This window comes from Penaeus japonicus, unplaced genomic scaffold, assembly GCF_977035675.1.
Source record: "Penaeus japonicus unplaced genomic scaffold, GWHDUDI00000001_assembly GWHDUDI00000017, whole genome shotgun sequence".
Lineage (NCBI taxonomy): Eukaryota > Metazoa > Arthropoda > Malacostraca > Decapoda > Penaeidae > Penaeus > Penaeus japonicus.
This window is the reverse complement of record NW_028234419.1, coordinates 12,541,769-12,554,268: the sequence shown is the minus strand read 5'-3', so window position 1 is coordinate 12,554,268 and position 12,500 is coordinate 12,541,769. Positions and strand designations below refer to the sequence as shown.

Below are 12,500 nucleotides of genomic sequence, written 5' to 3'. Positions count from 1 at the left end.
GTCAAGGATATTAGGCGGGAGGGAGAGGGATATAATGTGCGACAGATAAGCATTGTAAAGGAAGGAGGGAGGGAGAGAGAAAAAAAGGAGGTAGGAAGGGAGAGGGATATTGTGAAGGAGGGAGGAAGGGAAGGAGGGAGGGAGAGAGGGAAAGTGGGAGAGAGATAAGTATATTGTGAAGGAAGGAGGGAAACAGAGAGAAAGAAAGAGAGAGAGTGGAGAGAGAGAGAGAGAGAGAGAGAGAGAGAGAGAGAGAGAGAGAGAGAGAGAGAGAGAGAGAGAGAGAGAGAGAGAGAGAGGAGAGAGAGAGAGAGAGAGAGAGAGAGAGAGAGAGAGAGAGAGAGAGAGAGAGAAGAGAGAGAGAGGAGAGAGAGAGAGGAGAGAGAGAGAGAGAGGAGAGAGAGAGAGAGAGAGGAGAGAGAGAGAGAGAGGAGAGAGAGAGAGAGAGGAGAGAGAGAGAGAGAGAGAGAGAGAAAAGAGAGAGAGAGAGAGAGAGAGAGAGAGAGAGAGAGAGAGAGAGAGAGAGAGAGAGAGAGAGAGAGAGAGAGAGAGAGAGAGAGATAGCCTTAAGCCATTACATCCGAAACTTAAATATAAACGATATACATATCAAACTTTAAAACTACATTTTTCACTACATTCCAAAAAGAGCGGACCATTGATCACTTTTCGCCCGATAGAGCATGCAGGGAAACCACCGAGAGAGAGAAAAAAAAAGAAAAAAAGAAAACGGGAATAAATATCTCGAAATCGAAACCGGAAACAATACTTTCCCTCTGTCGCCACATCCATTTTTTTTTTTTAGCAAGATCTATTAATAACTCGGAAATCCAAAGAAACTGATAAATACAATTTTTGTTGTTGTTGTTGTTGTTGTTTTTTTAGATTTATTAATCATTCGTTTGTATAGATTAGTTAACTGACTTTGTCAAAAATGACTGACGATGGTGGTGCAGGTGGTGGTAGTGATGATGATGATGATGATGATGATGATGATGATGATGATTGTGAGCAGGAGGAGGAGGGATACAAAAATAAATAAAAATGAAAATAACATTGCGATCAACTGCACAGTGAAACTAACGTTATTCATGCATGGGTGAAAGGGTGACGAGATTAGGTTAGATGTGCAAGATGGCGACAGATGTGAGACAGCTTTCATATTATGAGAGAGAGAGAGAGAGAGGGAGAGAGAGAGAGAGAGAGAGAGAGAGAGAGAGAGAGAGAGAGAGAGAGAGAGAGAGAGAGAGAGAGAGAGAGAGAGAGAGAGAGATTAATCGGTAATGCATCGGCGTTTCTGTTCATAACAGGGCACTTATTATTCAATAACTGTAAAGCAAAAGGCAATTTCGTGACCACAAACAACATATGAAGCAACATGAACGCCGCATGTCATTAGGCTGATTGCGTCGAGAGTTCCTTCACAGAGGCAAACGTGTGTACATACATACAGTCACTCTCACACACACACACACACACACACACACACACACACACACACACACACACACACACACTCACTCTCTATTTTCGGCTTTTCTTTATAAGCCTGCAATACCCCCCCCCCCCTTTTGTCTGAAGCGACACCCGAAAATTGCCAACAACAACCATCCAAAACGTAGCTAATTATGACAAATGTAGAAATGCTATGAATGAGGATGTATAATTTTACAGAATAAGAGACAGTGAAGATGTCCATACTCATTCATATATTTGATTTATATGAAGCTTATTCTCATCCATGTCTTTGCCCTGTGAAGTTATCCACCATTCCCACTCACACCTCCGTCTAGTGAAGTTATTCATTTGCATTCATACTTTTATGACGAACGAAAGTCCTCTTCCATTAGTGAATGACATTCCATCCACACAACGCTTGGCCAACGACGCTACCACCCTCCCTCCCTCCGCCTTCTGAGACTGCCGGGGGTTAGGTTAACTTTGGAAAAAGGGCGTAATAGTGAGGAGGGGTAAGCGGGAGAGGAGGGGAAGGAGGGGAGGGGAAGGAGGGGAGGGAGAAGGAGGGAGGAAGGGAGGGGAAGGAGAAGGAGGGGAGGGAGAAGGAGGGAGGGGAGGGGAGGGGAGGGAGGGAGAAGGATGGGAGGGAGAAGGAGGGGAGGGGAGGGAGGAGGAGGGGAGGGAGAGAAAGAGAGGAGAGGAGGGGAGGGGAGGGGAGGGAGGAAGAGAAGGAGGGGAGGGAGGGAAAGAGAGGAGAGGGGGAGAGAAGGAGAGGGGGAGGAAAGGAGAGAGAGAGAGAGAGAAGGAAAAAAAAAAAAAAATGAATAAGACTGGATACCTTTACGCGTTCCGAACATCTTGTATCGGGAATACATAAAAATAAATAAATAAATAAATAAAATAAACAGAGTCAGAAATAGATCAATAGATGCATTTCCGACGAGGATATAAAATTCGAGAGCGTGAAATCCCCCTAGATAGGAGAGACTCACGCTGATGGAGGCAATTATGGCGGTGCTTCGCCGGTGCTGCAGAGGGATGCGGGAGTGCGAAGGGGAGGGGAGGGAGGAAAGGGATGGGAGGGGGAGATAGATAGATAGATAGATAGATAGATAGATAGATAGATAGAGAGAGAGGGAGGGAGAGAGAGAAGCAGGTAGAGATAGAGACAGAGACAGACGTACAAACAGACAGAAAAAAGAAGAGAGAGAGAGAGAGAGAGAGAGAGAGAGAGAGAGAGAGAGAGAGAGAGAGAGAGAGAGAGAGAGAGAGAGAGAGAGAGAGAGAGAGAGAGAGAAAACAGAATAAAGGAAAGGGAACAACAAACTAGTGGTCTAGAATCACAGAAAGGGAGAGAAAAGAATCATATACCACACAGCACATGCATACTTGCAATTGACATAACCTTTTTTTATCATTCTCCCCTCACCTTCTCTCAATTTGCAACCCCGGTCGAAACTCGTCACAGATCTGCCTGGCATAGAACGTAAACACTCAGCGCAACCGATGCAACGAAGGGGCAATTTCGTCGGATTTATTGCAACATCAGGTTAATTTTAGGAGCCATAACAGCTCGGAGAATTACAGGAAAAGGACGGGGTTTATTGCACGAGCACCCAGCTGGGCTGAGACGACTTCATTTATTTAAAGGAATTTATGTATTTTGGAAAACAAAAGTCCATTTTCATTTTTCTTTTGAATATTTTTTTCATGACGAGAGAGGGAAAGGGGGGAGAGAGTTCCTTCACAGAAGGAAACGTATATTCATACATTTATTCATACATACATACACACATACATACACGCATACATACACACATACATACATAAGCACATATACAAACAATTGAATGCGTGCGCACGCGCACGCGCGCGCACACACACACACACACACACACACTAATAGCCTCTCTCTCTCTCTCTCTCTCTCACTCTCCCCCCCTCTCTCTCCCCCCCCCTCTCTCCCTCCCTCCCTCCATCTCCCAGCCGACTTATCTTCCCACGCCGCCGTGAAGGTAATAGGCTCTTAAGGAGGGCGAGGAACACTATAACGACCTGTGCTTCGTTAGAACGCCGCGGAGGTTGTCGAGGAATACATTACGCTCTCGCTCACTCTCTCTCAAACCACAGCGGGGTGGGGGGGGATATATTTCATTACGGAGAGAGAGAGAGAGAGAGAGAAAGAGGGAGGGGAGAGGGGGAAGGAGGTATGGAAGGAGGGAGGGAGGGCAGGAGATAACATATATATATATATATATATATATATATATATATATATATATATATATATATATATATATATATAGAGAGAGAGAGAGAGAGAGAGAGGGAGGGGAGAGGGGGAAGGAGGTATGGAAGGAGGGAGGGAGGGAAGGAGATAACATATATATATATATATATATATATATATATATATATATATATATATATATATATATATAGAGAGAGAGAGAGAGAGAGAGAGAGAGAGAGAGAGAGAAAGAGAGAGAGAGAGGGGGGGGGGGAGCAAGAGCAAGAGATAGATAAAGATATGTATATATATATATATATATATATATATATATATATATATAGAGAGAGAGAGAGAGAGAGAGAGAGAGAAAGATAGATAGAGAGAGAGAGCAAGATAAGAGAGAGAGAGAGAAAGAGAGACACGTGACTCCGTTTACCTGTGACCAAAGGGCATGTAAGGGGGGGGGGGGTCAGGTGTTACAGGTGATGGACAGGTGAGTTGACCGCGAGGATGGCAAGACAGGTAATCTCGTTACCGCAGGCCCGAGACCAGGTAACTGTCAACAGGTGTTTCAGCTCCGGGTGACAAAATGTCTCGGGGGCGCGGGGGGAGGGGGTGGAGTGGGGGGGGGGGTGAAATGTATGGTCAGGTTGTGTGGTAATTGGTAGCGAGCGTGTGGTGAGTGGTGGGTAGTTACTGGTGGTGGATTTGGTGGATTTGAGTATTTGATGGATGGTTCGAACCGGTTGCCGATTAGGGAAATATGTTCATTATTGTTTGTCAATCAATTCTTGGAATTATCCTTACTAGCATCGTCATCATGGAATCTATTTGATATGGATAACTGAACGATTATTGCTTATTTCTCGTTCTTTTAGTGTAAAAAAAGACAACAAAAGCAAGAACAATTTTACAAATACCAAACAACTTCACAAACAATCAGAGATGAATCAAATAATCATTATACAACATATGAAACAACAAAAATCAAATCAATCCACGACCCCCCCAAAAAAAAACATAAACAACAACAAAAACAAAAACAAAAACACCGCCCACCTTCACAAACACAGACACAACAAACACCAAACAGCCACACGCCCAACTCCAACAGGCTACCTCGACGCAAAACATAACAAGCAACTTACTCGTTTTCCACTTATTTCCACTTATTAACAAATAAGGTCAATAATAGACCACTTACCGCCACTAAGGTCGCGAGGAGAAGTATGTAGCGGGACATGATGACGTCACCCAGCGCCCGGCCTGCCACCTGGTGGGGAAAAAAGAAAACTCGTTAGAATGCATGACAACTTGCATGGCAATTACGTGACGCTAGCGTGGCAATGGGCATGGTAATGGCATGATAACGGCGTGACAATGCTATGACTGCGGTATGACAGTGGCGTAGCATTTTCTTGCGTATTGCTCTAAATGCACCGTTTTTTTACGAGTGTCATAAAATATGTGCTTTTGGGATTAGTGATCGTAACGGGGTCATTAGTGTCACAATTAGCGCGATAATGTGATAATAAAGAAATAAAGCCGGTAATAAAATCACGATGGGGCTGCTGTGAAAAAAGAAGAAAAAATAATAATAAGCAACCGAGAGAGGGAGAGAGGGGAGAAGGATAGGGAAGAGGAGAGAGGAGGGAGGAGGCTGGAGGGAAAGGGAGAGGGAGAGGGGGACTGAGGGTGAAAGGGAGGGAAGGAGGGAGGAGGGGAGAGGGATAGGGTAGAGGAGAGGGGGGGAGGAGGAGGAGGGAAAGGGAGGGGGAGAGGGAGAGGGGGACTGAGGGTGAAAGAGAGGGAAGGAGGGAGGAGGGATAGGGTAGAGGAGAGGGAGTGGGGGACAGAGGGTGAAAGAGAGGGAAGGAGGGAGGGAGGGAAAGGGATAGGGTAGAGGGTAGAGGAGAGAGGAGGAAGGAAAGGGAGAGGGGGACAGAGGGTGAAAGGGAGGGAAGGAGGAAGGGAGGGAGAAATAGGGAAGAGCAGAGAGGAGGGAGGGAGGGAGGAGGAGGGGGAGAAGGAGGGAGGAGGAGGGAGGGAGGGGGGAGGAGGAGGGAGGAGGGGGAGGAGGGAGGAGAGGGAGGAGGAGGAGGAGGAGGAGGGAGGAGGAGGGAGGGAGGGAGGGAGGGAGGAGGGGGGGGGAGGAGGAGGAGGAGGAGGAGAAGGAGGAGGGAGAGAGAGGGAGAGAAGAAAAAAGAAGTTTACACTCAATATCAACAAGCTCCTCCCCCATGATATCCCACTCAAACGCTCATCCTTTGGGGGAGGGGGTTCCTCTCTTCTATTAACCCTCCCCCCTCCCCCTTTCCTTCCCCATTCTTACATTTTTTCTTCTTTACCTCCTGCCCCTGCCCCCTAACCCTTCCTTCTCCCCCTCTCTCCGCCCTCCCTCCCTCCTTCCGTCCCTCTCCCTCTCCTCCCTCCCCCTCTCTCTGCCCTCCCTCCCTCCTTCCCTCCCTCACTCCTCCCCCTCTCTCCGCCCTCACCCCTTACTCTCCCTCCTCTCCCCCCCCCTCCCCCCCAAGAGTCATCAGGTTATACCCGACACTTTCCCAGACAATTTATTCATTTTTGCCACGTTTATTTTTATTTTTATTTTTTCTTACCGATCGTTACGTCGACTTTATAATTAGTGGTTTTGATAATCATGTGACAGGCTCTTTATCTATTTCATATATTTTTTTTTTCTCTTTTTTTTTTTTTTTTTTCTTTACGTTTTTTTTTCTTTTCTTTTTTTCTTTTTCTTTCTTGATGGAAGATCTTTTAAAGATAACTGAAAGGTGGGTTTTAATGTCGCGAAAAGTGGGGTTGCGATGGTTTTGGCGGGGCGAGGGGGGGAAGGGGAAGGGGAGGGGGAGGGGGAAGGAGAGAGGAAGGCCGAGGGATGGGATAGGGGGAAGGGCAGAGAAGGAGAGGGGAGAGGGTCAGGGACCGGGGGGGAAGGGGGAGGGAGAGAGAGAGGGGAGAGGGACAGGGACCGAGGGGGGGGGGAGGGGGAAGGGGGAAGGGAGAGGGAAGGGTAGGGAGGGAGAGGGGGAGAGGAGTGTAGTAGTGATTTAGGAATATAAAAAGCATGTTTATCAATTACTTTTTGTCTTTGGCTGTCATGTATTTGAGGTTGGGGTGGCAAGACAAGATAATGAATATATATATATATATATATATATATATATATATATATGGGGGGGGGAAGGAGGAGGAGGAGGAGGAGGAGGAGGAGGAGGAGGAGGAGGAGGAGGAGGAGGAGGAGGAGGAGGAGAAGAAGAAGACGAAGAAGAAGGAGGAGAGGAGGAGGAGGAGGAGGAGGAGGAGGAGGAGGAGGAGGAGGAGGAGGAGGAGGAGGAGAAGAAGAAGGAAGAGAGGAGGAGGAAAAAAAAAAGGATGAAGAAGGAGGAAATGGATAACGACAAAGACAACATCGCCAATGACTAGAACGAAGAATAAAAAGAAAAAAAAAAAAAAAAACCCTGATCGCGGAAGATCTTCGCAACATAATCAATTCTTCCGCAAGCGCCGGCCCGCCCTCTGACCCAACACGACCTCTTGCGGCGGCGCGGCGCGGCGGTGCGAAGCCTGGTTGAAGAACGCGGTGATCGGGAAGGACGAAAAAGTGCAATTGCTGTTCATTCACGGGGAATAGATAAGGGTAGGGCGAGGGAGGGACGGGTGGAGAGGGAGGGACGGGAGGGAGGGAGGGAGGGAGGGAGGGGAGGAGGAGGGGGGGGAGGAGGAGAGGGGGAGGAGGAGGAGGAGGAGGAGGAGGAGGAGGAGGAGGAGGAGGAGGAGGAGGAGGAGGAGGAGGGAGGGAGGGAGGGAGGGAGGGAGGGAAGGGAGAGGGAGAAGGGGAAGGAAGGAGGGAGATAATGAGAGGAAAAGATAAAGGCTGGATAAGAGGGAAGAGGAAGTGGGAGGGAGGGAGGAAAATATGGAAAAGAGGGAAAAAGGGAGCGAGGTAGGGAGGAAGGGAGATAGGAAGGAATAAGGAGAGGTATACAAATTACACATTCCTTAAAAAAAAGCATAAACAACATAACTATACCCATTACGTGATGCCTTTTGAAAGATGCTTAAACACCTAAGACTTGAACGACCCCGTTGTTAATTAAGAGAATCACCACTAAACAACGAGATAGAAAGAGACAAACGCAAACAAAACCAAACAAACACACAGCGAGACGAAAAAAAAAACAAAAAAATACATCGTTCGCCGGAAGAGAGTCCATTCTCCGACTGCAATAATTGTCCTATAACGAGCGCGGAGAAATAATTCCAAGCATCTCCGTCTGACACACCACGGGAGCGCCATTGTCTTTGGGATTTCAAGGTGGTAGGACTCGTGTAAAAAGGACCTGGTTTTAACGAGTTACGAAAGTGATGTATTCCGTATGTTTTTTTTTTTGTTTTTTTTTAACGAACTAAATCACTCGTTCACTTATATGTCTCTGTCTCTGTCTCTCTTTCTCTTTCTCTCTCTCTCTCCCTCCCTAATTCTCTCTCTCTCTCTCTCTGTGTCTCTCTGTCTCTGTCTCTCTCTCTCTCTCCCTCTCCCTGTCTCTCAATTCGTAACAGCGCAGCATAAGGCGCTGTATCCCCCCCTTTCTCCCTTGCCCGATATAACGGCCTTTGCGACGGGCTTCGTCATCGGAGAAACGGCTAACAAGTAGAACGAGGAACCAAATGAGTGATGCAATGTTTTTTTTTTCGTTTTTTTTTTTTTTTTTTTGGGGGGGGGGCGAGAATGTTACTGGTTGTTGCGTGTGTGTGTGTGTGTGTGTGTGTGTGTTTTTTTTTATTCTTTTCTTGGCCCTTAAGGTGTTACTGGCGAGAGAGAGAGAGAGAGAGAGAGAGAGAGAGAGAGAGAGAGAGAGAGAGAGAGAGAGAGAGAGAGAGAGAGAGAGAGAGAGAGAGAGGGAGGGAGGGAGGAAAGGAAGGAAAGAAGGAGGGAAGGAGAGAGGGTGAGGGAAAGGTAGAAAGAGAGATAGGAGAGAGAGAGGATAGAGAAAGAGAGAGAGAGAGAGAGAGAGAGAGAGAGAGAGAGAGAGAGAGAGAGAGAGAGAGAGAGAGAGAGAGAGAGAGAGAGATAGGAGAGATAGGAGAGATAGGAGAGAGAGGAGAGAGAGGAGAGAGAGGAGAGATAGGAGAGATAGGAGAGATAGGAGAGAGAGGAGAGAGAGATTGAGAGAGTGAGGGGAGGGAGAAATTGAGGGAGAGAGAGAGCAGAGATCCAAGATAAGCACACCCTAATATAGTCTCCCTTATAACAAAGTCCCCCCCAGACGCTAAAAATCAACAACAAAAAAGTACACAAACAACAAGCACAGTCGCCGGCGTGCATCGGCAAAGACAACCGGTACTACAAGTCCCCCCCCTTCCCTCCCTCCCTCCCTCCCCTCTCCTCTGACCACCCTCTCCATCTACCTCCACCCCCCCCATCCTTCTCTCTTTCTCTTCCTTTCTCTCTCTCTCTCTCTCTTTTCTCAACCATCCTCCCCTCCTTTCCTCGCCCCCATCCACCCTCCGTCTACCGCCCTCTCCTCCCTCTTCATCCCCACCATCTCCTTCCACTAGCCCCCACCCCTCCCTCTTACCACCCCCTCCCTTCTTCACCCCATCCACCCTTCATCCACCTCCCTCTTCGCTTCCCCTCCCCCTCTCCATCCACCCTCAATCTACGTTCCTGGCCCCCCCCCCTTCCTCGTCCCTCCATCCACTCATCCACCTCCCCCCTCCCTCCCTCCCCTCCCCTCCTACCCCCGAGTCCATCCTCTGACTCATCCTAGATAAGAGGGATGCGGCGAGAATCCGGCCCTGTTCGGAGAGAGAAAGAGAGAGAGAGAAAAAGAGAAAACGAGAGAAAAGACAGAAAGAAAAAGAGAAAGAGAGAAAGATTATATATATATATATATATATATATATATATATATATATATATATATATATAGAGAGAGAGAGAGAGAGAGAGAGAGAAGAGAAAGAGAAGAGAAAGAGAGAAGAGAAAGAGAAAGAGAAAGAGAGAGAGAAAAGAGAAAGAGAGAGAGAGAGAAAGAAAGAGAGAAGAGAAAGAGAGAGAGAAAAGAGAGAGAAGAGAAAGAGAGAGAAAAGAGAGAAAGAGAGAAAGATAGATAGATAGATAGAGAGAGAGAGAGAGAGAGAGAGAGAGAGAGAGAGAGAGAGAGAGAGAAAGAAAGAGAGAGAGAGAAGCTAGCGAAAAAAGAAAAAAGAAAAAACAAGAATAGCGGAGGGAATGTGAAAGCTTCTAAGGTAAAGAAAGAAGGACTGCATGGAGGTTGCAAGGCAAGCTATGAAGAGGGGAGGGGAGGGGGGAGGGGGGAGGGGGGAGGGGAGGGGAGAAGGGAAAGGGAGGCTAAAGAGAGAAGAACGGAGCAAGTGAGAGAATACATGGCATAAAACAGGAGAGGGGCGAGAGAGAAAGAAGAAAAAAATAGAGAGCTGGAGAAAGGGAGAGAGAAAGAGAGGGAGAGAGGGAGAGGGAGGGAGGGAGGGAGAGAAGGAGCAGAGTGTACTTGTACACAGACAAACAAATTAATTAATAAAACTATATATATATATATATATATATATATATATATATATATATATATATAAATGAATTCAAAGTAATAAGAACATGTATCAGATGGCTGTCCAAAACTTAACCTATATCTAGCTATCTATCTATCTATATAGATAAATAAATAAATAAATAAATAAACAAATAAAATAAATATACATATGTGTGTGTTTATATATTTGTATATTCACACACACACACACACACACACATATATATATATATATATATATATATATATATATATATATATATATATATATATATATACATATACATATACATATACATATACATATACATATACATATACATATACATATACATATACATATACATATACATATACATATACATATACATATACATATACATATACATACATACATACACACACACACACACACACATATATATCCATAAAACTATCTTAATGCGTTTAGAAATTCATCCCAAGTCCTATAAAATTGAGCCAAACACGTTTTCCTATAAACTTTACCACATTAAGTTTAAGAAAGCGCACATATATATTCTTAACGTCGATGTTTCCCTTCGATAACTTACAGTTTCTGGCGCTCTCCAGGTGTTGACAGTATCATAAACCAGTACATTACAAAGATGTCTACCAAAACGAACATAAAAAAAAATCACTCTTAACAGATACGCGCAGTTGATACTACACACAATGACTCACTAGTTCTCCCACCCGTCTACAGAGGGCAGCACTAACATAGGAAGGAAATTTGAAAAAAAACGCTTTTGCCAATATTACAATATTCATTTTTTTATTGTTTCTTTTACCGAGGCGAAGATGTAACACTTAATAGATAATGAGGATTTTCTAAATGGTCTTGGGCCATATTGCATTTAGACAATTATCATAGTTAATCATATATAACTATTTTCTTCCGTAATCCGTAACAGTGGTATATGTCACTGTTTCCATAAATATTCAACTAACTGTTAGGGTAATGTTTTGAACCGTGTGTTTGTGTGTGTGTGTGTGTGTGTGTGTGTGTGTGTGTGTGTGTGTGTGTGTGTGTGTGTGTGTGTGTGTGTGTGTGTGTGTGTGTGTGTGTGTGTGTGTGTGTGTGTGTGTGTGTGTGTGTGTGGACACATATGCATACATAAAAAAAATACAACTGCGTGTATGTCCGTGTTCGCATCATCTTATCTGTACTTCCTATCCACATCATTCGTTTTTCTCTCTCCTGGGTCGCTAACGGTGATTTATTTATCTCAGCTAATTAACCCCCCCCCCCCTCGCCGTCACTCCCTCTTGATAATAGCCTAACAGCAAAAAGTTTGTTCGAAAACGACCTAAAAGAAAAAAAGTCTGACAAGAAAATATTCCGGCAAAATTAAACTTCACCATAGCTCACCATAATGCGTCACAATATTTCTATATTCCACCATAACAATGCTCCAGCTATTATCCCCCGTCACACCTCACCATACCTCACAATTACTACAATCTGACACTATCCTTCACGCACCATACTATAGTTTAATGGATTACTACATTAATCTATATGAACAAAATACCATGCCAAGGATATAGAAGTTACCATTATTTTGGTTATAATAATCTATCATAGATATAGACTTTAAACAAATAAAACAGCTGATACTATTTGAAAGGATTTTAGTATGATTATTGCCATTAATTTTAGTATTGTTTATGAGAGATCAGCTTGGATCAGCTGGTGCTAGGACCTATTGATAAATTTGATTACGATAATCAGGGAATTAATGATTAATGATTAGTGAATTAAGATAATTAAGTTCGTGAACATTAAGAGGAATTCTTACTCATCAATAAAGTAAGAGAAGGAATAATAAGTTAAGAAAAAAAAAGATAAATAGAAGAAATTATAAAAATAAAGAAATGGATATGGAAAAAAATGTCATCAAATAGAAGCACAATATCCAGCACCATTCATCACTATCCACCGTCACACCTCACTATAACGCACCATTAACATCACAACATCTTACTACCACTACGTCACAGTGTCTTCGAGTCCCGCATGTTGGCATGTTCTCACCTCGAGTGTGACCTGCAATTGACCTCTGCCCCCCTCCTCCTCCCCCAACCCCCCTATCTCTCGCCAATGTTGACCTTGGTAATATAGGAGGGCTGGGGAGAGGGGGAGGGGGCAGGGGACAGGGTGGTCTTGTCTCTTTTGGCCGGAAGAGCTGGCCCTTTTTTTTTTCTTTTCTTTATTC

At 44.9% G+C, this 12,500-nt stretch overlaps 1 protein-coding gene across 2 annotated transcripts in view; it reads right to left on the bottom strand.

The window, feature by feature from the left end:
- m (zona pellucida domain-containing protein miniature) overlaps positions 1 to 12,500 on the bottom strand; it is a 77,112-nt gene that overhangs the window by 8,318 nt on the left and 56,294 nt on the right. Inside the window, exons 1-2 of one of the 2 annotated variants that reach the window (XM_086545964.1) lie at positions 10,836 to 10,971; positions 4,896 to 4,964 (exon numbers count right to left, since the gene is read on the bottom strand). In XM_086545964.1, coding sequence (XP_086402090.1) covers positions 4,896 to 4,934 — 39 coding nt within the window. In that variant the 5' untranslated portion in view covers positions 4,935 to 4,964; positions 10,836 to 10,971. Of the gene's footprint in view, positions 1 to 4,895; positions 4,965 to 10,835; positions 10,972 to 12,500 lie in introns of those variants that run through there. The other variant, XM_086545963.1, reaches the window with a different exon arrangement.